Source organism: Bos javanicus, chromosome 12, assembly GCF_032452875.1.
Source record: "Bos javanicus breed banteng chromosome 12, ARS-OSU_banteng_1.0, whole genome shotgun sequence".
Classification (NCBI taxonomy): Eukaryota; Metazoa; Chordata; class Mammalia; order Artiodactyla; family Bovidae; genus Bos; species Bos javanicus.
In genome coordinates, this window is record NC_083879.1 from 69,919,769 (window position 1) to 69,946,819 (window position 27,051).

Genomic DNA, 27,051 nt, shown 5'->3' on the forward strand with positions numbered 1-27,051 from the left:
AACTGACTGATTCAAAATTAGGAAAGGAGTATGTCAAGGCTGTATATTGTCACCCTGCTTATTTTACTTTTATGCAGTGTACATCATGTAAAATGCTGGGCTGGGTGAATCACAAGCTGGAATCAAGATTGCTGGGAGAAATATGAACAAGCTCAGATTTGCAGATGATGCAACCCTTAACGGCAGAAAGTGAAGCGGAACTAAAGAACCTCTTGATGAGGGTGAAAGTGTGTACATATGTATTCTCAGTCATGTCTGACTCTGCAACCCCATGGACTACAGCCCGCCAATCTCCTTTGTCCATGGAGTTTTCCAGGCAGGAATACTGGAGTGGGTTCCCATTTCTTTCTACAGGGCATCTTCCCAACCCAGGGATTGAACCCATGTCTCCTGCAATGGCAGGCAAATTCTTTATGAGGATGAAAGAAGAGAGTGAAAAAGCCGGCTTGAAGCTCAACATTAAAAAAAAACTAAGATTATTACATCTAGTCCCACCACTTCATGCCAAATAGAAGGGGAAAATGTAGAAACAGTGACATTTTATTTTTCTGGGCTCCAAAATCACTGTGGACAGTGACTTCAGCCATGAAATTAAAAGACACTTGCTCTTTGGAAGGAAAACTATGATAAACCTAGACAGTGTATTAAAAAGCAAAGACATCACTTTGTGGACAAGTCTCTATTGTCATAGCTATGGTTTTTCCAGTAGTCATATATGGATGTGAGAGTTGGTCCACAAAGAAGGCTGAGTGCCAAAGAATTGATGCTTTCAAATTGTGAACATGGAGAAGACTCTTAAGAGTCCTTTGGACTTCAAAATGATCAAAAAAGTTAGTTCTAAAGGAAATCAGTCCTGAATATTCATTGGAAGGACAGATGCTGAAGCTGAAGCTCCAGTTCTTTGGCCAACTGATGCGAAGAGCCAACCCATTGGAAAAGACCCTGACACCGGGAAAGATTGAAGGCAAAAGAAGAAGGGGGCAGCAGAGGATGAGATGGTTAGATAGCATCATTGACTCAATGGACATGAATTTGAGCAAACTGTGGAGACAGTGGAGGACAGGGAGGCCTAGTGTGCTGCAGTCCATGGAGTCACAGAGAGTTGGACATAACTTATGGACTGATTGACAACAATTCCATGAAAAACTTTGGTACTAACTGGAGGAGTGGGTTACTCAGTCAAGAAACTTAGGTACAAAAGCTAAAAGGTAAGATTGCTGCTGCTGCTAAGTCGCTTCAATCGTGTCTGACTCTGTGCGACCCCAGAGACGGCAGCCCACCAGGCTCCCCCATCCCTGGGATTCTTCAGGCAAGAACACTGGAGTGGGTTGCCATTTCCTTCTCCAATGCATGAAAGTGAAAAGTGAAAGTGAAGTCGCTCAGTCGTGTCTGACTCTTTGTGACCCCATGGACTGCAGCCTACCAGGCTCCTCTGTCCATGGGATTTTCCAGGCAAGAGTACTGGAGTGGGTTGTCATTGCCTTCTCTGAAAAGGTAAGATTACACAAGCTAAAAGGTAAGGTAAATGTCAAAAGGTAAAAATAAATCTGTTTGGAATCAATGAAATGATGGTGAGTGTGTCTGCATCCCAGGATCTTCTTTCTGATCACAGACCCTGTGTCCAGAGGGTCCCCTCAGAGTTTTTCTATTCTGAATCCAAAGCATATGACCACTTGTAGTTAGGGAGGAGTGGGGAGGGAGCTTACATTTACTGAGAAGACTGGTGGTTAGACTTCTCAGAACACGTGATTGTCATTGATGTTGTTCTGAGATGAAGAAACTGAGGTTTAGTGGCTTGTCTGATGGAACTGAGCTGCAGTCTACTGCCTCCAGGTTCTCCATCTGACTCACTCAGCAGGCTGAGCTCTGGCCCATGTTCCTGAGATTTGCTTTGTGAGGGTGCAGGGCACTCAGAGTACCTGCCTGGAGCCCTGCCCATGCTCACTGGGGCCTCGGACCTGGCTACTCACTTCTCTGAAGGGGTTGTGGACACTGTAGGAATAGGCTGGGGCTAAGTTCCTTGGGGTCTGCATTTAAAATGTGGGGGCAGTTTGAGGGGGTTGCTGTGAAAAAAAAACACTTAAGTTTGGATAGTTTGGGGGGTCTTGGCTAAGAGAATTGTGTGTCTTGAGCTGTTAGATGATTTCCTGTGATTTGGGCCATTTGGACTCTCATCTTTCATTTTCATATTCAGAAAGTTTTTGGTTCAAATAAAAAGTTTACTTCCTGGTTGGAATGGAATGTTGCAGAGACGTATGGAGGCCACACTAGCATTCATTTTCTATCTAATGCTATTTGGGAAGAAGTGTCTAGAAAACGCACTCTGGCAAAGGTTACCAAGAGTCTATTAATTTGTTGTTGTTACTGTGTACATTATAAATCATAAACAATCACTTAGAAAACTGCTTGAGAAAAATGTACAGAGTTTTAAATGACATAGATTCCTCTTCTCCCATTCCTGTATAGTGATGAAATAGTGTTTTAGTTCAGTCAGTTTTTGGAATCTCAGTATTGGTCAGTTGTTTATCATCATGAAACATGTAAATAATTGATGAGTTTTTTGAGGGAAAAAAAACCTAGTTGTTGGTGCCTCCTTTACTGGACTGGTTTGTAGAATTTTTGAACAGAGCTGGATTCAGGTTTGCTGCTGATGAATTTGAGGACTTAGTCAGATTTATTGATTTATATTGGTACTTAGTTTGTATTATTTATTTGGTATTTAAACTATGGATCTTCAACTCCTGTGTTGTCTTTGTCTCATTATGTTTTCAAAATATGTGTTTTCAATTGGAAGCACCCCCATTCATGTTTTTACATACTGTACCTTTTACGTTTGTAGGTGTATTTGCCAAGTCTTGCATGAGAAGATCACAATCTTAGTGACTCATCAGTGGCAGTACCTAAAAGATGCAAGTCAGCTTCTGTTATTGAAAAAGGTAAGTAATTTTTAGAAGTCTGTGGAACTTGCTGATGCTCAGATGTGTTGAAGGCCAGGCCTCCCAACAGGTCACTCTTCTTGGATTAATGGTAAATACCCTCTTCTCCCTCAGTTGTACACTCCTTCTCAGAGTGGTGGTATTTGAGGATGAATCCAAAGGCCTGTAGAAATGTCACTATTACACTCTAAGCCACATGAAGCTTAAAGTGTATAGAAGTACAACCACAAGGCTACTGAATCATCACTGTTCTAGTGAAATTGTTAAGGATAATGATGCAATGTTATTTAGAACTTTTTGTTTTCCTTTTCCAGGATTTAAGTCAAATTGTATTATTTGAAAATTAGAGATACTAAGACCTGTTTGTATCCACATGATTGTCATGCAGTTTGCCTGAAGAGCATATTCCATTAGTACAGGAAGCAAGGTTGGGTAGCCAAGCACCTGGGTCAGAGACACCCTCTCTGCTGGTGTTGCCAGTTGCTGGTCTCACTGCCCAGGTCTCTATGTGCCCAATACATGTGGGAGCCTGTGCAGCAGGAGGGCAAGGCCCTGCCTACACGGGGCTCCTGTTCTTATGGGGACAGATATGACAAAGAAGGTGACATCCTGGCTGCCTCCCTGAGGAGCTGGTGTCTCACAGGGTCTGAGTGACATGAAGGTGGGGACCGTGATGTCACCTGGGAGAGGGAATCTGAGGCAAGGGGGTCTTAAGGAAGGAGCTGACCTGGCAGGTTGGAGAAACAGCAGGAAGACCAGAGTGTCTGAGGACAGTGAGCAGGGGGATGTGGAGGGAACAGGTCTCTGAGCAGTGGGCAGTGAGCCCAGAAGTGAGATGGAAGCCTTGGATGGTCCAGAGCAGAGGAGGATGTGGTCTGATGTGGGAATTAAGAGATTCCTCTGATGGTCACTAGAGGGGCGACAAAAGAAGCAGTTAGGAGTCTTAGTAAAGCTGAGAAGACAGAAGTGTGGGCTCAGGCTAGAGTATCAGTTTCTAGAGCTGCTGTAACAAAGTATTGCAAACTGGGTGACTTCAAACAACAGAAATTTATTTTATTTTCTTGAAATATAGTTGATTTATAATATTGTATTAATTTCTGCTGTACAGTGAAGTGATTCAGTTATACATATACATATATTTATTTTTAAATATTCTTTTCCATTATGGTTTATTATAGGATACTGAATATAATTCTTTGTGTGCTACACAGTAGGACCTTGTTGTTTATCCATTCCATATATGATGCTTACATCTGCTAATCCAAAACCTCGCACTTGAAGTCTCTCCAGCTCCCTCCCTGTTGGGAACTACAGGTCTGTTCTCTCTGTCCTCAGAACAACAGAGATTTATTGTCTCCCTGGTCTGGGGGCTACAAGTCCCCAGTCCAGGTGCTGGCAGGGCTGTGTTCTCCCTGAAGGCTGCAGGGGAGAATCCTTCCTTCCTGCCACTGGTGTGCACCGGCCTTCCTTGTGTTCTTTGGCTTCCAGCTGCAGTATTGTGGTCTCTGCTCTGATACCACGTGGCCATTATCCCTTGTTTGTCTGAATCTCTTCTGTTCTCATAAGGACATTAGTCATATTGGATTTAGGGTCACCCTGATCCAATGTGACCTCATCTTAGCTTGATCACATCTGCAAAGACCCTGCTTCCAAATAAGGTCAGTTCACAGGTGTCATGTTTAGGGCTTGAACACACCTTTTTAAGGGGCCACTATTCAGTGTACAATACCTCACATGATTGGGAGTGGGTTGGAGATTAGTGAGAATTTTTCAGACTTGGTAATTGTTTGATGTTTCACCCCTTGGTTTGTCTGTGCCTGCGCCTCAGCACTTCTGTTGTTAACCCTTGTCTGTTTCAACAGACCCATGGCCAAATCTCTCACTTATCAAATGAATTTCTGTTCTAAGAAAGATGATTAAAACATAGCATCTCTACCTCTCAAAGCAATTCCATGTGTAGACTGTTCTCCACTCCTCCAGGAATGTGGAGCTCAGATTTCTTAAGCTTGAGACCAGTTAACTTCATGTGCAGAGCAGATGATGTGCTGTGCTTAGTCACTCAGTCATGTCCAACTCTTTGTGACCCCAGACTCCTCTGTCCATGGGGATTCTCCAGGCAAGAATACTGGAGTGGGTTGCCATTCCCTTCTCCAGGGGGTCTTCCCATCCCAGGGATCAAACCCAGGTCTTTTGCATTGCAGGCAGATTCTTTACCATCTATGCACCAGAGAAGTCCAAGAATACTGGAGTTGGTAGCCTATCCCTTCTCCAGGGGATACTCCTAACTCAGGGATTGAACCAGGGTCAATTGCATTGCAGGCAGATTCTTTACCTGCTGAGCTACCAGGGAAGCCCACAGAGCAGGTGATACTAGTATGTAAAACCCTGCATTGGCAGTATTGAGTACAGAATGGTGAGAGGCACAATAACATATTTAGCCAGTCCCTAGATGTTTTGGGGCCCCCTTATTGCTTCTTTTGAGAATACCATCCTCAATTTTAGAACAACAATTTGTCCACTAGAGAGCACCCCTGGATGACTTGGGGTCCATCCTTTCTATTTGTCTGATCCCTCTCTCACATCAGAGGGGGGATGGCATGCTCCCTTGTCCTCTTGGAATTGTCAGGGCTTGGCTGCTGAGTGAAATTATTGTCTTTGTACCACTAGTAATTTCCTTGTGCAGCTTACAGATACTAAGTAGAAAGTGGTAATTTCATTAAATAAGGTGTATGCATTTTGTCTCTCAAGTGGCACCAGCCACAATATATCTTGAATAAAATTCTAATTCTTCAGTATCAGATGGTTCCCAAAGGTTTCATAGGGTTTCTTCCAGGGGACCACCTCAGGGGATAGGATAAGAGGGGTCAAAGGTAGGGTCATGGGACACTTTCTTCTACTGATCTGCCTTAACCAGATGCCCTCCTTTGATTGGTTTTGTTTTTTTTTTTTTTTTTACTGCTCGGGCTTTTCGGAACCTGAAAACTGAACGCGCTGGTGCCCCTCAGGGCGGTCCTTGGAGATAGCGGGTTTGCGGAAGCTGCTCTCACGGACTAAGCCGCAAGTTTTATCAGCTCTCTCCAGGCTGCCTGAAATTTTGGCCTCATATTTTGTTTGCCACTGAGTGAATTAGCTGTGTCTTGTTTCATGGGGTTAGAAAATAGCGAAAGCATCTGCATATGAGAGTTCCAAAGAACAGTAAGGAGAGATAAGAAAGCCTTCCTCAGTGATCAGTGCAAAGAAACAGAGGAAAACAATAGAATGGGGAAGACTAGGGATCTCTTCAAGAAAATTAGGGATACCAAGGGAACATTTCATGCAGAGATGGGCACAATAAGTGACAGAAATGGTATGGACCTAACAGAAGCAGAAGATATTAAGAAGAGGTGGCAAGAGTACATAGAAGAACTGTAGAAAAAAGATCTTAATGACTCAGATAACCATGATGGTGTGATCACTCACCTAGAGCCAGACAGCCTGGAGTGTGAAGTCAAGTGGGCCTTAGAAAGCCTTACTATGAACAAAGCTAGTGGCGGTGATGGAATTCCAGGTGAGCTGTTTTAAAAGATGATGCTGTGAAAGTGCTACACTCAATATGCCAGCAAATTTGTAAAACTCAGCAGTGGCCACAGAACTGGAAAGGGTCAGTTATCATTCCAATCCAGAGAAAGGCAATGCAAAGAATATTCAAACTACCACACAATTGCACTTATCTCACACTCTAGCAAAGTAATGCTCAAAATTCTTCAAGCTAGGCTTCAACAGTACATGAACTGAGAACAGAACTTTCAGATGTTCATGCTGTATTTAGAAAAGGCAGAGCAACCAGAGATAAAATTGCCAACATGTTTTATCATAAAAAAGCAAGAGAGTTCCAGAAAAACATTTACTTCTACTTTATTGACTACGCTAAAGCCTTTGTCTGTGTAGATCACAACAAACTGTGGAAAATTCTGAAAGAGATGGAAATACCAGACCACCTGACCTGCCTCCTGAGAAATCTGTATGTAGGTCAAGAAGAAACAGTTAAAACCACACACGGAAAAGCAGACTGGTTCCAAACGAGGAATGGAGTATGTCAAGACTTTATATTGTCATCTTATATATTTAACTTCTATGCAGAGTACATCATGTGAAATACTGGGCTGGATGAACCACAAGCTGGAATCAAGATTGCCAGGAGATTTATCAATAACTTCAGATATGCAGATAACACCACCCATATGGCAGAAAGCAAAGAAGAACTAAAGAGTCAGTCTCTTGATGGAAGTGAAAAAGGAGACTCAAAAAGCTGGCTTAAAACTCAACATTCAAAAAACAAAGATCATGGTATCCAGTCCCATCACTTTATGGCAAATAGATGGGGGGTGGGGGGGGGTGGGGGTGGGGGTGGGGAACAAAGGAAACAGTGACATTTATTTTTGGCTCCAAAATCACTGCAGATGATGATTGCAGCCATGATATTAAAAGATGCTTGCTCTTTGGAAGAAAAGCTATGACCAACCTAGATAGCATTTTAAAAAGCAGAGACAAGAGGTGGTCCTAAGATGGCAGAGTAATAGGATGGGGAGACCACTTTCTCCCCCACAGATTCATCAAAAGAACATTTGAACTCTGAGTAAATTCCACAAAACAACTTCTGAATGCTGGCAGAGGACATCAGGCACCCAGAAAAGCAGCCCATTGTCTTCAAAAGGAGGTAGGAAAAAATATAAAAGAAAAAAGAGAGACAAAAGAGGTAGGGATGGAGCTCCGTCCTGGGAAGGGAGTCTTAAAAAAGATAGAAGTTTCCAAACACCAGGAAATACTCTCACTGCCGAATCTGTGGTGAGCCTAGGAACCACAGAGGGCAACATAACTGGGAGGAAACATAAATAAATAATTAAAACCCACGGATTATGTGCCCAATGGTAACTCCCCCAGCGAAGAAGCAGCGCAGATGCCTGCATCCGCCACTAGCAAGCGGGGGCTGGGCAGGGAGGCGCGGGCTGCATTGCTTAGAGTAAGGACCAGGCCTGAATGCCCCGAGGGCAATCCGAGGGAACTAACTTGGGCTAGCAACCCAGACTGTGGGATAGCTACCACGCAAAAAGCCCTAACCTAAGACACCTTCAGGCCCACTCACAGAACAAAGGACTGACTAGAGCTATGCGAAAAGCCCAACCTAAGACACTATCAGGCCCCCTCACAGAACAAAGGACTGATCAGAACTAGCCGGCTGCAGGCCATCCCACTCCTGTGACAGGCAGGCGAGGGCAGCCAGAGCCAGAAGGGGACAGTTGCGGCCCCAGAGAGGCATTATCTACCAAACTGCAAGCAGGCTTCATTGCTAACTAAGACTTCTTGGGATTCTGGATGGTCAACATCTGCCTGAGAAGGTGCGCCGGTTGTACACCCAGAAAACCGAGAGGCAGGGATGGGCAAGGTGATAAGTCGCAGCGACTGCGCTTGCCAAACACCTGGTCACCTGAGCTGCTTGGACCTGGGAAGGGCACAAAATGCAGGCCCAACCGAGTCTGCGCCTCTGAGGTCTACTCGAGTACCTGAACCTGAGTGGCTTAGACCTGGGAAGTGCACACAACCCAGGGCCCGCCTCAGACAGTTCCTGGCAGAGCAACCTAGAGCCTAAGCAGTGTAGACAGGGAAAGCACACATGCCGTGAGCGGGGGCAAACCCAGTGTGGCCGAGACACTGCAAACACACGCTAGTGTTATTTGTTTGTAGCGTCCCTCCCTCCCCACAGCACGACTGAACAAGTGAGCCTAAAAAAGTGTCCACCACTGCCCCCTGTGTCAGGGCAGAAATTAGACACTGAAGAGACCAGCAAATAGAAGAAGCTAAAACAGAGGGAACAGCCTTGGAAGCGACAGGTGCGATAGATTAAAACCCTGTAGTTAGTACCGACTACATAGGAAGGGGGCTATAGATCTTGAGAAATATAAGCCAGATCAAGGAACTATCCAAAAAAGAACTGACCCCACACTGCCCACAACACCACCAGAGAAAGTCCTAGATATATTTTTACTATTTTTACTATCTTTGTTTACTTTTTTTTAAAATTAAAAAAAATTTAAGTCCTCTATTACTCCTTTAATTTTCATTTTTATAACCTACTATTTCTTTGGGAAAAAAAAAAGACCTTATTTCTTAAAGCAAAATTCATATATATATATATTTTATAATTTTTGTGATTGTTTTTTTTTTTTTCTTTAATATTGTGTTTTTGAAAATACAACTTCTACTCTAGATTTTTAATCTTTGTTTTTTGGTATTTGTTATCAATTTTGTACCTTTAAGAACCCAATCTTTAGTACCCATTTTTACTTGGGAGCAAGATTACTGGCTTGACTGCTCTCTGCCCGCTTTGGACTCTCCTTTTTCTCTACCAGGTTGTCTCTATCTCCTCCCTCCCCCTTCTCTTCTCTACCTAACTCTGTGAATCTCTTTGTGTGCTCCGGACTGTGGAGAACACTTAGGGAACTGATTACTGGTTGTAATCTCCTTTTGATTACTCCCTTTATCCTCCTGGTCACCTCTGTTTCCTTCCTCCCTCTTCTCTTCTCTGTATAACTCCGTGAACATCTCTGAGTGGTCCAGACTGTGGAGAGCACATAAATATCAGATCAGATCAGATCAGTCACTCAGTCATGTCTGACTCTTTGTGACCCCATGAATCGCAGCATGCCAGGCCTCCCTGTCCATCACCAACTCCTGGAGTTCACTCAGACTCATGTCCATCGAGTCAGTGATGCCATCCAGCCATCTCATCCTCTGTCGTCCCCTTCTCCTCCTGCCCCCAATCCCTCCCAGCATCAGAGACTTTTCCAATGAATCAGCTCTTTGCATGAGGTGGCCAAAGTACTGGAGGTTCAGCTTTAGAATCATTCCTTCCACAGAAATCCTAGGGCTGACCTCCTTCAGAATGGACTGGTTGGATCTCCTTGCAGTCCAAGGGATCAGATAAAATAGACTTTAAAACAAAGGCTGTGAAAAGAGACAAAGAAAGACACTACATAATGATCAAAGGATCAATCCAAGAAGAAGATATAGCAATTATAAATATATATGCATCCAACATAGGAGCACCGAAATATGTAAGACAAATGCTAACAAGTATGAAAGGGGAAATTAACAATAATGCAATAATAGTGGGAGACTCACTCACACCTATGGATAGATCAACTAACAGAAAATTAACTAGGAAACACAAACTTTAAGTGATACAATAGACCAGTTAGACCCAATTGATATCTATAGGACATTTCACCCCAAAACAATGAATTTCACCTTTTTCTCAAGTGCACACGGGATCTTCTCCAAGATAGATCACATCCTGGGCCATAAATCTAGCCTTTGTAAGTTCAAAGAAATTGAAATCATTCCAAGCATCTTTTCTGACCACAAAGCAGTAAGATTAGATCTCAATTACAGGAGAAAAACTATTAAAAATTCCAACATATGGAGGCTGAACAACATGCTGCTGCATAACCAACAAATCACAGAAGAAATGAAAAACAAATCAAAATATGCATAGAAACAAATGAAAATGAAAACACAACAACCCAAAACCTGTGGGACACTGTAAAAGCAGTGCTAAGGAGAAGGTTCATAGCAATACAGGCATACCTCAAGAAACAAGAAAAAAGTCAAATAATCGAACTCTACACCTAAAGCAACTAGAAAAGGAAGAAATGAAGAACCCCAAGGTTAGTAGAAGGAAAGAAATCTTAAAAACTAGGGCAGAAATAAATGCAAAAGAAACAAAGAGACCATAGCAAAAATCAACAAAGCCAAAAGTTGGTTCTTTGAGAGGATAAACAAAATTGACAACCATTAGTCAGACTGATCAAGAAACAAAGGGAGAAAAACCAAATCAATAAAATTAGAAATGAAAATGGAGAGATCACAAAAGACAACATGAAATACAAAGGATCATAAGAGACTACTACCCGCAATTATATGGCAATAAAATGGACAACTTGGAAAAAATGGACAAATTCTTAGAAAAGTACAACTTTCCAAAACTGAACCAGGAAGAAGTAGAATATCTTAACAGACCCATCACAAGCACGGAAATTGAAACTGTAATCAGAAATTTTCCAGCAAACAAAAGCCCAGGTCCAGATGGCTTAACAGCTGAATTTTACCAAAAATTTAGAGAAAAGCTAACACCTATCCTACTCAAACTCTTTCAGAAAATTTCAGAGGAAGGTGAACTTCCAAACTCATTCTATGAGGCCACCGTCACCCTTATACCAAAACCTGACAAAGATGCCACAAAAAAAGAAAACTGCAGGCCAATATCACTGGTGCACATAGATGCAAAAATCCTTACCAAAATTCTAGCAATCAGAATCCAACACCATATTAAAAAGATCATACATCATGACCAAGTGGGTTTTATCCCAGGGATGCAAGGATTCTTCAATATATGAAAATCAATCAATGTAATACACCACATTAACAAATAAAAAATAAAAGCCATATGAGTATCTCAATAGATGCAGAGAAAGCCTTTGACAAAATTCAACATCCATTTATGAAAAAAACTCCCCAGAAAGCAGGAATAGAAGGAACATACCTCAACATAATAAAAGCTATATATGACAAACCTACAGCAAACATTATCCTCAATAGTGAAAAATTGAAAGCATTTCCCCTAAAGTCAGAAACAAGACAAGGGTGCCCACTCTCACCACTACTATTCAACATAGTTTTGGAAGTTTTGGCCACAGCAATCAGAGCAGAAAAAGAAATAAAAGGAATCCAAATTGGAAAAGAAGAAGTCAAACTCTCACTGTTTGCAGATGACATGATCCTCTACATAGAAAACCCTAAAGACTCTACCAGAAAATTACTAGAGCTAATCAATGAATACAGTAAAGTGGCAGGTTATAAAATCAACACACAGAAATCCCTTGCATTCCTATACACTAATAATGAGACAATAGAAAGAGAAATTAAGGAAACAATTCCATTCACCATTGCAACGGAAAGAATAAAATACTTTGGAATATATCTACCTAAAGAAACTAAAGACCTATATATAGAAAACTATAAAACACTGGTGAAAGAAATCAAAGAGGGCACTAATAGATGGAGAAATATACGATGTTCATGGATCGGAAGAATCAATATAGTGAAAATGAGTATACTACCCAAAGCAATCTATAGATTCAATGCCATCCCTGTCAAGCTACCCATGGTAGTTTTCACAGAGCTAGAACAAATAATTTCACAATTTGTATGGAAATACAAAAAACCTCGAAAAGCCTAAGCAGTCTTGAGAAAGAAGAATGGAACTGGAGGAATCAACCTGCCTGACTTCAGGCTCTACTACAAAGCCACAGTCATCAAGACAGTATGGTACTGGCACAAAGACAGAAACATAGATCAATGGAACAAAATAGAAGGCCCAGAGATAAATCCACACACCTATGGACACCTTATCTTTGACACAGGAGGCAAGAATATACAATGGAGAAAAGACAATCTCTTTAACAAGTGGTGCTGGGAAAACTGGTCAACCACTTGTAAAAGAATGAAACTAGAACACTTTCTAACACCATACACAAAAATAAACTCAAAATGGATTAAAGATCTCAACGTAAGACCAGAAATTATAAAACTCTTAGAGGAGAACATAGGCAAAACACTCTCTGACATACATCACAGCAGGATCCTCTATGACCCACCTCCCAGAATATTGGAAATAAAAGCAAAAGTAAACAAATGGGACCTAATTAAACTTAAAAGCTTCTGTACAACAAAGGAAACTATAAGCAAGGTGAAAAGACAGCCTTCAGAATGGGAGAAAATAATAGCAAATGAAGCAACTGACAAACAACTAATCTCAAAAATATACAAGCAACTCCTGCAGCTCAACTCAGAAAAATAAATAACCCAATCAAAAAATGGGCCAGAGAACTAAATAGACATTTCTCCAAAGAAGACATACAGATGGCTAACAAACACATGAAAAGATGCTCAACATCACTCATTATCAGAGAAATGCAAATCAAAACCACTATGAGGTACCATTTCACGCCAGTCAGAATGGCTGCTATCCAAAAGTCTACAAGCAATAAGTGCTGAATGGCTGCTATCCAAAAGTCTACAAGCAATAAGTGCTGGAGAGGATGTGGAGAAAAGGGAACCCTCTCACACTGTTGGTGGGAATGCAAACTAGTACAGCCATTATGGAGAACAGTGTGAAGATTCCTTAAAAAACTGGAAATAGAACTGCCTTATGACCCAGCAATCCCACTGCTGGGCATACACACTGAGGAAACCAGAAGTGAAAGAGACACGTGTACCCCAATGTTCATCGCAGCACTGTTTATAATAGCCAGGACATGGAAGCAACCTAGATGTCCATCAGTAGTTGAATGGGTAAGAAAGCTGTGGTACATATACACAATAGAGTATTACTCAGCCATTAAAAACAATACATTTGAATCAGTTCTAATGAGGTGGATGAAACTGGAGCCTATTATATAGAGTGAAGTAAGCCAGAAAGAAAAACACCAATACAGTATATTAACGCATATATATGGAATTTAGAAAGATGGTAATGATAACCCTGTATGTGAGACTGCAAAAGAGACACAGATGTCTAGAACAATCTTTTGGACTCTGAGGGAGACGGTGAGGGTGGGATGATTTGGTAGAATGGCATTGAAACATGTAAAATAACATATATGAAATGAACCACCAGTCTAGGTTCGATGCATGGTTCAGCATGTTTGGGGCTGGTGCACTTGGATGACCCAGAGGGATGGTATGGGGAGGGAGGTGGGTGGGGGGTTCAGGATGGGGAACACAGGTATACCTGTGGTGGATTCATGTTGATGTATGGTAAGACTAATACAGTATTGTAAAGTAATTAGCCTCCAATTAAAATATTAAATTTATATTAAAAAAAAAAAGCAGAGACATTACCCTGCCAACTAACGTCCATCTAGTCAAAGCTACAGTTTTTCCAGTAGACATGTATGGATGTTGGACCATAAGGAAAGCCGAGCACCGAAGAATTGATGCTTTTGAACTATGTGTTAGAGAAGACTCTTGAGAGTCCCTTGATCTACAAAGAGATTCAACCAGTCAGTCTTCAAGGAAATCAGTCCTGAATGTTCACTGGAAGGCATGATGCTGAAGCTGAGTCTCTGATACTTTGGCCTCCTGATATGAAGAACTGACTCATTGGAAAAGGCCCTGATTCTGATAAAGATTGAATACAGGAAGAGAAGGTGACGACAGAGGATGTGATGGTTGGATGGCATCACTGACTCAATGGACATGAGTTTGGGCAAACTCTGGGAGTTGGCGATGGACAGGGAGGCCTGGCGTGCTGCAGTCCATGGGGTTGCAAAGAGTCAGACACGAGTGAGCGACTGAACAGGATTGAACTGGAGGGAGGGAAACTGAAGTATAATTTCATGTATTTTCAAAGAACTTGATTAGATTGGCGGTTGATTAGATATGCAGTTGCCTGATCTGAGGAGGCCTGGTTATCTGATTGTGATTGGTTGTTTTTAAGTTCTCCTCTCAAATTTGAGCTCACTGATTCTGGGTTAGGTTTTGGTTTGCTGCCAAGGCTTTAGAACCACTCCAGTGTCGTGGCCTTCTTGTTTAATGACTTGAACAGAAAGAATATTGAATTTGCAGTTGGGAACTTTCTGAGTTTGTGGGGAAGTTATAAAGACAATGAAGACACAGCTCATGGATTCTCTGTCCAGAGCTACTTCTTACCGGTCTTGTCCCAGCTGAACATATGCTACTGTGACAGTGACATGGTCAGCAAAGATTTGATGAGTGACTTTTACCTATGCAGATGTGCTTGTGGCCACCTCTGTGTCAGTCTTAAGTTTGTTTCCTGGAATATCTTCTCCAATTGACTGTTTTTAAAAATTCTGCTTGTCATATGAAGTTTATCTGAATTGTCTAAAAATACTCTACTGATACTTCCACTGACATCTATAGTTTTTGCTTCCCTAAGTGCCCACAGTAGTTATATCAACGGCCTCCATTTTTAACACATGAGCACACATTTCTTTCATATCTGCCAGCACCTTACACAATATTTGGTTTGGCAGAGAACAGAAGGCTTGTACTGTGTCTAGCTGAACTAGATTTGTGAACCATAATTCCAGACCTAAGAAATATTTTCTTACAAAAGTTATAGTTTAATACTAGTTAACTTTTCTTGATTAGTATTTAAATTAGGTTAGTATTATCTAATGCAAGTGCATTCCTCTCAAGTTTAAAATTTTTATTTTAGGGTGAAATGGTGCAAAAAGGGACTTATGCTGAATTACTGAAATCCGGGGTAGATTTTACTTCCCTTTTAAAAAAGGAGAATGAGGAGGCCAAACCATCTCCAGTTCCTGAATCTCCGACTATGAGAACTCAGACCTCCTCCGAGTCTCCAGTTCAGTCTCAACAGTCTTCCACACCCTTGTTGAAAGATGCAGCTGCAGAAGACCAAGATGTGAGTTTCTCATTCTGCAACCTCCTGGTCTGTCTGCTTTTGATGGCCATTCAGTCTTCTCCTCTCATGACATCTTTGTCTCAAAGTAAATCAGTTTCCAGGGCCTTATTCCATGGAATTGGTAGATTTAAATTGCTCTTTGACCAGGATTCTCCTCTGGGTATAGGATGATGAATCTTATCAAGATCAGTAGTGGGTACACTGCTATGAATTTCTGGGTGTATGTTTATAATGGCTCCCAGCTTCCCTTTTACATCCAGAGGCTTACTATGAAGACCTTCTCCTATCAAATCCTGCTGTGACCACATTAAATCAGCTATTTTTCCTACATATTGGAATGTTCTGGCACTGCAGATGACTGATTGTCGTATTTTGCCTTGGTGTCAGAAGGGTTGTGATAGACCAGAGATAACGTGTGCTAAGGCCCTGACACACAGCAGACACTGATTAGCCCCTCACATTCCACACTCAGGAATCACTGAAATTCAGGAACCACATAGATTCAGATCATATACTGTCCTCCTGCTATCCAAACTCACCTTATTCCAACTCGTTGCGTGAACTCAGCTTACTGTATTTGACTAGTATTTTGAGGACCAGCTATGTTTTATGTTTTCATCATTGAGTGACACAAGTCATTTAGAGGGATACATTAACTACATTTTGTGTGTTATTTTGGAACAAACTTCTGCATTCATATTTGAATTGGATATGTTTTGCGTGTGCTGAAAGTCATGATATCCAATTTTTATTCTTTAGTCATATAATTTATTTTTTAATTGGAGTATAACTGCTTTATAATGTTGTGTTGTTTTCCACTGTGCAATGAAGTGAATCCACTATATGTATACATATATCCCCTCCCTCTTGGACTCCCTTTCCCTGCTACACCTCTGTCCCAAACATCTAGATCATCACAGAGCACTGCTACTTTAAGCAAAGCCACGCAACAATGAATAACCTTGTGCAAATGATATTTCCTTATTTCTAATAGATTACTAGAAGTAGTATGGCTAGGTCCAAGAGTCAATGCATATATGGTTAGGTTAGATATTTCCATACCTTGTCCATAGGAGATGGACCATCTTGCACTCCTACCAGCATGTGAGGTGTGTCTGTTTTCGCCACAGAATTGCAATTTAGGGCATTGTTGAACTTTTGTAGTTTTGTAGTTCATTATTTAAAATTTTGTCTTTCACTGCCATTTTTCCCTTCAAGACTGAGAATATACAGGATACACTATCTGAGGAGAGACGTTTAGAAGGAAAAGTTGGTTTTAAGACCTACAAGAATTACTTCAGAGCTGGTGCTCACTGGTCTGTCATCATTTTCCTTATTCTAGTAAACATAGCAGCTCAGGTACGTAAGGAAATTTGTTTTGGTGTGTGCCCTTAGCCTGATATTCACATACTATTTATACTGTGTCTATTTGTTTAATTATTATTATGTTTATGAAGAGATTTATTTTAAAAAACTGGCTCATGAAGCTGTGGGATCTGCCTGGGTGAATCTGAAAGCAGAAGAGCAGGCCTGCAGGCTGGAACCTCAGGCAGGACCTGAAGTCTTAAGGCAGAATTTCTTCCTCCTTTAGGAAGCTTCAGGCTGTGCTCTTACAGCCTTTGACTGACTGGATGGGGCCCACCACATTATGATGGTTATTTTTACTTAAGTTGACTAATTATAGATATGAACCACAATCCACAAAAAATACCTTCACATTAATATCTAGAGGAGTATTTGATTAAATGACCAGAGACTGGAATGGCTAAGGTGACACAGAAAACTGAATATCACAGTACCTGTCAAGAGTCTTCCTTCAAAACCTCAAACATTTATACTACTACTTATTTTTTTGCATGTACTTGGATTTGCATTCAAATATACTATCTTTGTGTAGCAAAATAAGTGAGGCTTATTGGTGTTGTGTGTTTGTGACAAATTCTAGAAAAAAAAAAAAAAAGAAAGCCTTTTAGAGATATTAAATTATAACATGCCCTCCCCTGACCTCTCATCATCTGGGCTGTGGGGCTTGGCACAGACCTGAGTCGGAAAGACCATCTCTGTTTTCTGGAGCCTTTCCGTCCCCCATCCTAGTGAGTGAGGTGTGAGGTTCAATAATGTCAGTGTGTGAGTGACTGTTATTTCCTGCTCCAGGCTGCCTACATCCTGCAGGATTGGTGGATTTTAAACTGGTGAGTGATTCCTGCTCTGACCCAAAGTGCTGTAAAGTCTACACAAAGCCTCACTTTCCCAGAGTCAGGGGGAGGGGTGGGGTTTGTTCAGCCTCCTCTTCTGACCCTCATGTAGTTTCCTTGAAGAAAAATCACAGTTCCTGCTGGACTGTGACCCTCCCATGGTCTCTCTCCATGTCTCACTTTCAGAAGCTTCCTCACAGACAGTTCTGAGAACTGAAAGTCGTGATTCAAATGGTATCTCTATAAGGTAGAGAGACATAAGGCCCTTAGAGCTGGGAACCGTTTTCTAGCATTAAACTCATCTCCTAAATTAAGGTTAATTTTTTTTTGGTATATTTGTATATTCTATCTATAGCATGATATTTTTTTTTTCTTCCCTGTTCCATAGGACAAATGAGCAGAGTACTCTGAATATCATGGCATATGAAAAAGGAAATATAACAGAGATGCTTGATCTGAACTGGTACTTAGGAATTTTTTCAGGTAAAGCCAAATCATCTGGTCTATTATACTAGAGTCTGAGGTGCTTAGAAGGAGCCTGTGTGAGCAACTAGGGCTTCCAGGAGAAATTCAGAAATACCTCAACAAATAAGAGTCTGAGTCGCATTTACTCTATGAATTAATTGGAATAATTATTTTAAAAAATCTACTAGAAGAAGGTGAATGAAGACTCTTAATTTGCTCTGTACTGGATTTTGGAAGTTAAACTAGAATTGAACATTCAGAAAATCAGCCCCTGGAAACATGCTACTGTCTATTCTGATAGGTTGCTTTATCTAAATCTTATAATGTGGATGGACAAGGGGATTAGAAATGGATCCCCACCCTGTGGTTTGAATTTTTCCAGTTCTGTCTGAATAAACCCTGTCTTTTATTGAACTTAGATGAATTCCTCTGGCAGCAAGGGCCCCCAAGCAAAAGCACTATTTCCTTGCAGGTATGCAAATTCCCCTTTGCCACACTGCTCATCTCTTGGGCTTCACCAATTACTTAAGAGAGAAGCTAAGTAGGGAGAAATCCAGTGTCTGGAAATTAATTAGGATTCCTTCTCTTTCTTACCTTGAGATCACAATGTTATTGCATCTCCACTTATGTGATTAATTTAACATCTGGCTTGCCAGACTAATATTAATTAACATGGCTTTGTTTTCACAAAAGTGCCTAGAATATGTGTAGCATTTCGTACTTTCAAAAGGAAATCCTGATCTAAAATTTTAAAATATTTGCACAAGAAACACACATACTAACTTTTTGCAAAGATAGAGTGAATTATATTTTTGTAAGAACCCATTCATTGAAATTTGGTACTTCTTTTGTTGATCACTTGCTAAGAAACCTAAATCCACTAGCTGTTTACCTTCTGAATTGGTGGACTGTGGGGGCTTAAAGGAAGAAGGAAAATATTCTGTTGTATATCCATTTAGGATAGTGGGCTAAGGCAGATGCCTGTTGATGGAATTCAGGAATTCGAACAGCTTCCAAAGTTGGAATAACAGTGATGTGAAAAGCTGAAGGAGAAAAAATACTTGATGGAATATTTGTAACAGAAGTTATTTCCAGTTTCCTTAGTATCATGGGTTCAAGAGATGTTAGGAGGGCTATTTTAATTTTTATATGCATAGTACATACTCATTTATGTTATTAATAGAACAAATTTAAATAATTATGTGCATTTACAAATGCTTTTTGTTTCTATAAAACAGTGAGATTAGATGCTCTTTTAAGTTAATTATCTTGTGTTAAGATATAATTTGTATTTTCTTGCAATTCAACTATTTAAGATATTTTCTACTTGTAACTTAGTATGGTATTTTCCTATTTTTTAAAGACACTGGGTATTTTGTACAATGAAATGAAATAATTTCTCCTGTTTCCTGTTAATTCACATGCTGATACCAAAGCATACCACAATTTCACATTATGGAAAATTTTGTAAATAGTGAGATTTGAAACATGGAGAATGATTAACTACTTTTTATAGTTAATTTTTCTTCTGAGTTTTTGTTAGAACTTGCAAATTGAGTTTGGAAAGCCTAGAAGGAAATTGTAGTTTACACCTCATTTTTTCTTCACACATGATTTCTGTTTAGTGAAAGGAAGATACTGATTTTCATATTCTTTTTAATAAATGTATCTTGTGAATGCATTAAACTTATAGAATCCATTCTATAGATGTATCTAAACTTATTTATTTCATATTCTATATATAAAAATTTATATGTAAATTCTTTTTATAGTGGAAAATACATAATATCTTTATAAACTGCCTGCTGTACTTCCATATCATTGAAGAAAAGGCAGAGATTTTATGTTATGAGTGACATTTCTTTATTTCAGGTTTAAATGGATCTAGTCTCCTTCTTGGTGTCATAAGATCTCTGTTGGCATTGTACGTCCTTGTTAATTCTTCACAAACTTTGCACAACAAAATGTTGAAGTCCATTTTGAGAGCTCCGGTATTGTTCTTTGATAGAAATCCAGCGGGTAAGTCAGACACCAGGTTTCTCAGTAAATATATCTTAACACATTTAGTGCTTTGCCATGTTCTGGTATTTGAAAATGGAAGAGATGCTTGGAAGAAATCACTGTGTGTGTTGATTCATTTTCTACAAAAAGCTTCACTGATATTTTTCTCTTACTAGAGAAAATTTGAATATAGGTGCATATAAGCTTTTCATTCGGAGAAGGCAATGGCACCCCACTCCAGTACTCTTGCCTAGAAAATCCCATGGATGGAGGAGCCTGGAAGGCTGTAGTCCATGGTGTCGCTGAGGGTCGGACACTACTGAGCTACTTCACTTTCACTTTTCACACTCATGCATTGAAGGAAATGGCAACCCACTCCAATGTTCTTGCCTGGAGAATCCCAGGGACAGGGGAGCCTAGTGGGCTGCCGTCTATGGGGTCGCACAGAGTCAGACACAACTGAAGTGACTTAGCATTTAGCATTCAAGCTTTTCATTTATGTGTGTGGGGGAAGATAAATGAATGTTCACTTAGCAGAATGATTTAGGAATCCATTTGTTGTGTGGCTTAGGAAACACCATATATTTGTTTTAAAAATGTATTTATTTTAATTGGAGGATAATTAATTTATAATATTGTGGTGGTCTTGCCATACATCAACATGAATCAGCCACGGGTGTACAATTGTCCTTTCATCCTGAAAACCCTCCCACCTCCCTCTCCACCCCATCCTTCAGGATTGTCCCAGAGTACCGGCTTTGAGTGCCCTGCTTCTTTCATCAAACTTGCACTGGTCATCTATTTTACATATGGTAATATACATGTTTCAGTTCTATTTTCTCAGATCATCCCACCCTTGCCTTCTCCCACATAGTCCAAGAGCCTGTAAAGAACAGGCTCTTTTGCTGCCTTGCATATAGGATTGTCATTACCATCTTTCTAAATTCCATATATATGCGTTAATATTCTGTATTGGTGTTTCTCTTTCTGACTTCACTCTAGACTCCAGTTTCATCCACCTCATTTGAACTGACCAAAATGCATTTTTTTTTAGAGCTGAGTAATATTCCATTGCGTATATGTATCATAACTTTCTTATCCATTTCTCTGTCAATGAACATCTAGGTTGCTTTCATGTCCTAGGTATTGTAAACAGTGCTGTAATGAACATTGGGGTGCATGTGTCTCTTTCAGTTCTGGTTTCCTCAGTGTGTATGCCCAGAAGTGGGATTGCTGGGTCATATGGCAATTCTATTTCCAGTTTTTTAAGGAATCTCCACACCATTCTCCATAGTGGCTGTACTAGTTAGCATTCCCACCAACAGTGTAAGAGGGAAACACCCTATATTTGATGTAAACATATTTAAATATTCTAGACTAGTTGCTAAAACATGGACTCTTAAATAGCATTAAGTTAGGTTGTCCCATATGAAGAACCTTCTTACAAGTAATCTCCCTATAGGACACAGACTGTATCTTTCTTTCATTGCCCTTTCATTCCTGTAATCACACAGCTCTGGCATGTTCTCCAACTATGAGGTTTTCCTAATAAGGTAATGACTTCCAATTACATATAAGAGGCTTTGTGTTACCTAACAGGTGAATCTTCAATAGTAAGTTTCAAATATGAGTGTCCCTAGAAGCAGCAGAGGTTTACCAGTGGTTGATGCCTCCACCTTGAGGCCTTTCACCTGTCTTTGGAAACTTGGGTTTCTATGAATAGTTAGTTCATCAGTTAATTGGACATGCTAACTCTGTCCAGTTAATTAGACTTGTGCTGAGGCCCAGGGAAACTTTGTTTTTGCAGGTGATGATTGACAGGACCTACTGAGGTAGGGAGGTGGGCTGGAGGGAGGATGGAAGTAGTCTTGGACTGACCATCAACTAGCCGTGTGACCAAGCCCAAAGCAAGCAGATACTACTTGGGCAGTCAAATGTCAAGGCATGATATTGTCACGATGTAAATATGGACTCTGGAGCCACCTTCCTAGGTTCAGTCCCGGTGCTAGTTCCTAATTGTGATAGCTGATTGTAGTTATGTTAATACTTATGTGTTAATATCTCTGTGTCATAGTTTTCTCACCTGTAAAATAGAGATGCTGTTCATATCTACCATATCATAATACCATGGAAATTAAACATGTTAATACATTCAGAGGGCTTAGCACATGGTAAGTGCCTAATGAACCTTAGTGATGAAGATGACATAGTGTCTGGGAACTTTGTCTTCTGTGAGATGGGAATAATGGCTGCCCTCCTTCTTTCATAAGACTTTTTTGAGAATTAAATAAGACTGTTTAGGGTAGTATCCTGTGCAGATTTATTCAGCAGTTGTTTAGTTCAGGCACTGGGTAAAACACAGGATAATAACCTGCAAAGGCCCATACAGATCTCGTCTTACTATGAAACTGTAGAGAGAAAGTGATTGGAGGAGTCTATGCTATTACGGCTGTGAATTTGCTCCACTTTGTCGGTTAATGTGAAAACTACAATCATAACGTTTGGAGCATTAAGTGGGACTGGATTTCCTTCATCACAGCTTCTGAGTGCTCATGACCACAGTTAACCAGGCTCTTCATGTTCAAGATCTGTAGGCTTCTCCACATGCTGACTCATTTATTTTTCAAGGATTTGGGACCAAGTTTAAATCTTTGAGGTTGCTCATCTTAGAGCAGCCGGCACACTAGTGTTTATCTTGCCTCCTTCTCCTTGTGTCTTTTAGCAGGACTTCATTTCTTCAGGAAAATAGAAGCCCAAATAAGTACTGCAAAGACAGGCCTAGTTTGCCTAAAAGGTTTAGGGGCCAAAAATTATTTATTTGCTCTTTTAGTGATGGGTTAAATTAAATTCCTTTTTACAGTTTATTTTCAAAAGTAGAATTTGTAATAAATTGTTTGTGGCGGACTTTCTTTCTTGTATGTGATGGCATGAAGAGCAAACCACATATAGTGGTTCTCTGGAAGTTGCAGTTCATAGATCCAGACTATTCAAGCTTCCAAGTTCTGTTGTCTGTCAATCAAGGAACTGAAACTGTTAAACAACTAATACATTTCCCTGGGGGTTATTTATGCTTTAAAGAAGTTATGTGGGTTAAATATTTGATATCTGAAAGTAGCTTTACCTCACAAACTTAGGCCTTTATGAAGTAAAGAGGAGGAATTCATCCATTTTAAAACATCAGTAGACATTTAAAATCTATTATTGGATAGAGAGTTGGGATGTAGGTGAAGATTCTGTGATGTCCCAGTTTACTGAAACATAGCTTTGGAAGAGCTGTGCCAGTCACTTTTCTTCTCTTGGCCTCAGGTTTTAACATGTAAGAAGTGGGGGGACCTTTTCACTCTGTTGGTCATCTACTAGTTGTTATTTGTGGACCCAAGCACTAGAGAAAAAGTCCCTGTCTTCAAGGTATTTGAAAACTTAAATAATTGCAGACAATGGATTGATTATTATTTTTTTTTTAGTGTCGTCAATATTCTATGATTCATTATAGGAAAGATACAGATCCAAAATTTAATACATCTGTAGATTGGAGATCTCAATTCACATGTACACACAACACAGACACTTATAAGCATAGCCCTGTGGTGTATTTCTTTTTCATAGTCAATTACATAAGTTGTTGCCCTTATTTTCAAAAAAATTTCTAAAAACTGTTCTGGACCTTAAAGATGAAATGTTTTCAAAATGAAATCACACCAGTGGGAATGTGAGAGGAATTTAGGAAATAAAACTGATTAAAAAAAATCATCTCTAAGCTTAAAGCAAACTCAGCTCAGTATCCAGACTCTTGATGATACTGAAATGCTTTCTTGAGCCACCAAGGACAGTCTGGGTGCTAAAGCTCATCTCAGAAAGTGTGTTAGGGAAAGAAGAGGGAAGCCAGCACTTTCATTGTTGCCCTTGGTAATCTCTACACACACTTCTATCTGGGCCTTTTAGAAACATGTTACAAATGTTTTGACAGTAGGCTGAACATGAGCAATGATGTTTTCTTCACAAATAATGTTGGCATGAAACTGTGATCTGTTGAATGTTTTTTTTTTCATTCTTGGTAATCAGGATTAATCTTCAGAAATTTCTCCCTCAGGTGAAACTCTAATATATAGGAAAAAAGGTGGCAAACTTCCAAGTACACTTTGAGTGGAAATTTATTAAGAGGTTGTCGAGTACAAAGCTATTATAAAATCAAGTTCTGTATTCTGAAAGTATTTTCCTTTCCTTTCTTTTTTTGCAAGTGCATTTTAATAGATTGTATCCCATGGGATTAGTTTTCATTCCAATCCCAAAGAAGGGCAATTCTAAAGAATGTTCAAACTATGGTACTATTGCACTCATTTCATATACTAGCAGGAGTATGCTCAAATCCTTTGAGCTAGAACAATTGACCAAGAATACATCTCCAAAATATACAAGCAGCTCATGTAGCTCAATACCAAAAAAGCAAATAACCTAATCAAAAAGTGGACTGAAGACCTAAACAGACATTTCTCCACAGAAGATATATAAATGGCTAATAAGCACATGGAAAGATGCTCATCCTCGGTCATTATTAGAGAAATGCAAATCAAAACCACAATGAGGTGTCATCTCACATCAGTCAGAATGTCCATCATCCAAAAGTCCACAAACGATAAATGCTGGAGAGGGTGTGGAGAAAAGCGAACCCTGTTGCATTGTTGGTGCGAATGTAGACAGATACAGCCATTATGTAAGACAGGATTGTTGCTGTTCAGTCATTTAGTTGTGCCTGGCTCTTTGTGACCCCACTGACCACGGCACGCCAGGCTTCTTGTCCATCACCAAGTCCTGGAGCTTACTTAAACTCATGTCCATTGAGTTGGTGATGCCATCCAACCATCTCATCCTCTGTCATCCCCTTCTCCTCCCTCCTTCAATCTTTCCCAGCATCAGGGTCTTTTCCAATGAGTCAGTTCTTTGCATAAGGTGGCCAAAGTTTTGGAGTTTCAGCTTCAGCATCAGTCCTTCCAATAAATATTCAGGACTGATTTCCTTTAGGATTGACTGGTTTGATCTTCTTGCAGTCCAAGGGACTCTCGAGAGTCTTCTCCAACATCATGGTGGAAAAGCATCAATTCTTCAGCGCTCAGTGGCAAAGTTTATGCCCCCAACAGTCACATCCATACATGACTATTGGAAAAACCATAGCTTTGGCTAGGTGGACCTTTGTTGTCAAAGTTAAGTCTCTTCCTTTTAATAAACTGTCTAGCTATGTCATAGCTTTTCTTCCAAGCAGCAAGCGTCTTTTAATTTCATGGCTGCAGTCACCGTCCATGGTGATTTTGGAGCCCAAGAAAATAAAGTGTGTCACTGTTTCCATTGTTTCCCTATCTATTTGCTGTAAAGTGATAGGACCAGGTGCCATTATCTTTGTTTTTTGAATGTTGAGTTTTAAGCCTTGAGTTTAAGTGAAAAAGTTTTAATTTTTTTCACTCTCCTCTTTCCCCTTTATCAATAGGCTCTTTAGTTCCTCTTCTTTTTCTGCCATAAGGATGGTGTTATCTACATATCTGAGGTTATTGATATTTCTCCCAACTATCTTGATTCCATCTTGTGCTTCATTTAGCCTGGCATTTCACGTGATATACTCTGCATATAGTTAAATAAGCAGGGTGACGATATACAGTCTTGAGGCACTCCTTTCCTAATTTGGAACCAGTCCTTTGTTCTGTGTCCAGTTCTAACTGTTGCTTCTTGACCTCCACAAAGGTTTCTCAGGAGGCAGGTAAGGTGGTCTGGTATTCCTATCTCTCGAAGAATTTCCCACAGTTTGTTGTGATCCACACAATCAAAGGGTTTGGCATAGTAAATGAAGCAGAAGTAGATGTTTTTCTGAAATTCTCTTGCTTTTTCTATGATCCACTGGATGTTGGCCATTTGATCTCTGGTTCCTCTGCCTTTTCTAAATATAGCTTGTACATCTGAAAGTTCCCGGTTCGTGTATTGAAGTGTAGCTTGAAGGATTTTGAGCATTATCTTGCTAGCATGTGAAATGAATGCAGTTGTGCAGTAATTTCAACATTCTTTGGCATTGCCCTTCTTTGAGACTGGAATGATACCTGACCTTTTCCAGTCCTGTGGTCGATGCTGAGTTTTCCAAATTTGCTGACATATTGTGTGCAGCACTTTCACAGCATCATCTTTTAGTATTTGAAATAGCTCAGCTGGAATTCCACCACCTCCACCAGTTTTGTTAATAGTAATGCTTCCTAAGGCCTATGTGACTTCACACTCCAGGATGTCTGGCTCCAGGTGAGTGATCACACCATCGTGCTTTTCTGGGTCATTAAGACTTTTCCCCCACAGTTCTGTGTATTCTTGACACCTCTTCTTAATATCTTCTTCTTCTGTTAGGTCCCTACTGTTTCTATCATTTATTGTGCCCATCTTTGCATGAAATGTTCCCTTGGTATCTCTAATTTTCTTGAAGTGATCCCTAGTCTTTCCCATCCTATTGTTTTCCTCTGTTTATTTGCACTGTTCACTTCATAAGACTTCTTTTTTTTTTTTTTGGTCTCTTCTTGCTGTTCTTTGGAACTCTGCATTCAGATGCATGTATCTTTTCTAGTCTCCTTTTGCTTTTGGTTTCTCTTCTTTTCCTAGCTATTTGTCAGGCCTCTTTAGACAACCATTTTGCCTTGTTGCATTTCTTTTTCTTGGGGATGGTTTTAGTCACCACCTCCTGTACAATGTTATGAACCTCTGTCCATAGTTTCTCATGCACTCTTTCTGTCAGATCTAAGCCCTTGAATCTATTTGTCACTTCCACTGTATAATCATAAAGGATTTCATTCAGGTCATACCTGAATGGTCTAGTGGTTTTCCCTACTTTTTTCAATTTAAGTCTGAATTTTGCAATAAGGAGCTCATAATATGAGCAATCATATTCCCGATCTTGCTTTTGCTGACTCTATAGAGCTTCTCCTGCACAAAAGAACTGGCTGCA

General features: G+C 40.2%; 1 protein-coding gene across 1 annotated transcript in view; it reads left to right on the plus strand.

Moving 5' to 3' along the window:
- LOC133258056 (ATP-binding cassette sub-family C member 4-like) overlaps positions 1–27,051 on the plus strand; it is a 296,999-nt gene that overhangs the window by 156,777 nt on the left and 113,171 nt on the right. The window contains exons 14-19 of the mRNA XM_061434395.1: positions 2,840–2,936; positions 15,214–15,423; positions 16,642–16,782; positions 17,578–17,615; positions 18,007–18,101; positions 19,956–20,102. Coding sequence (XP_061290379.1) covers positions 2,840–2,936; positions 15,214–15,423; positions 16,642–16,782; positions 17,578–17,615; positions 18,007–18,101; positions 19,956–20,102 — 728 coding nt within the window. The remainder of the gene's footprint in view (positions 1–2,839; positions 2,937–15,213; positions 15,424–16,641; positions 16,783–17,577; positions 17,616–18,006; positions 18,102–19,955; positions 20,103–27,051) is intronic.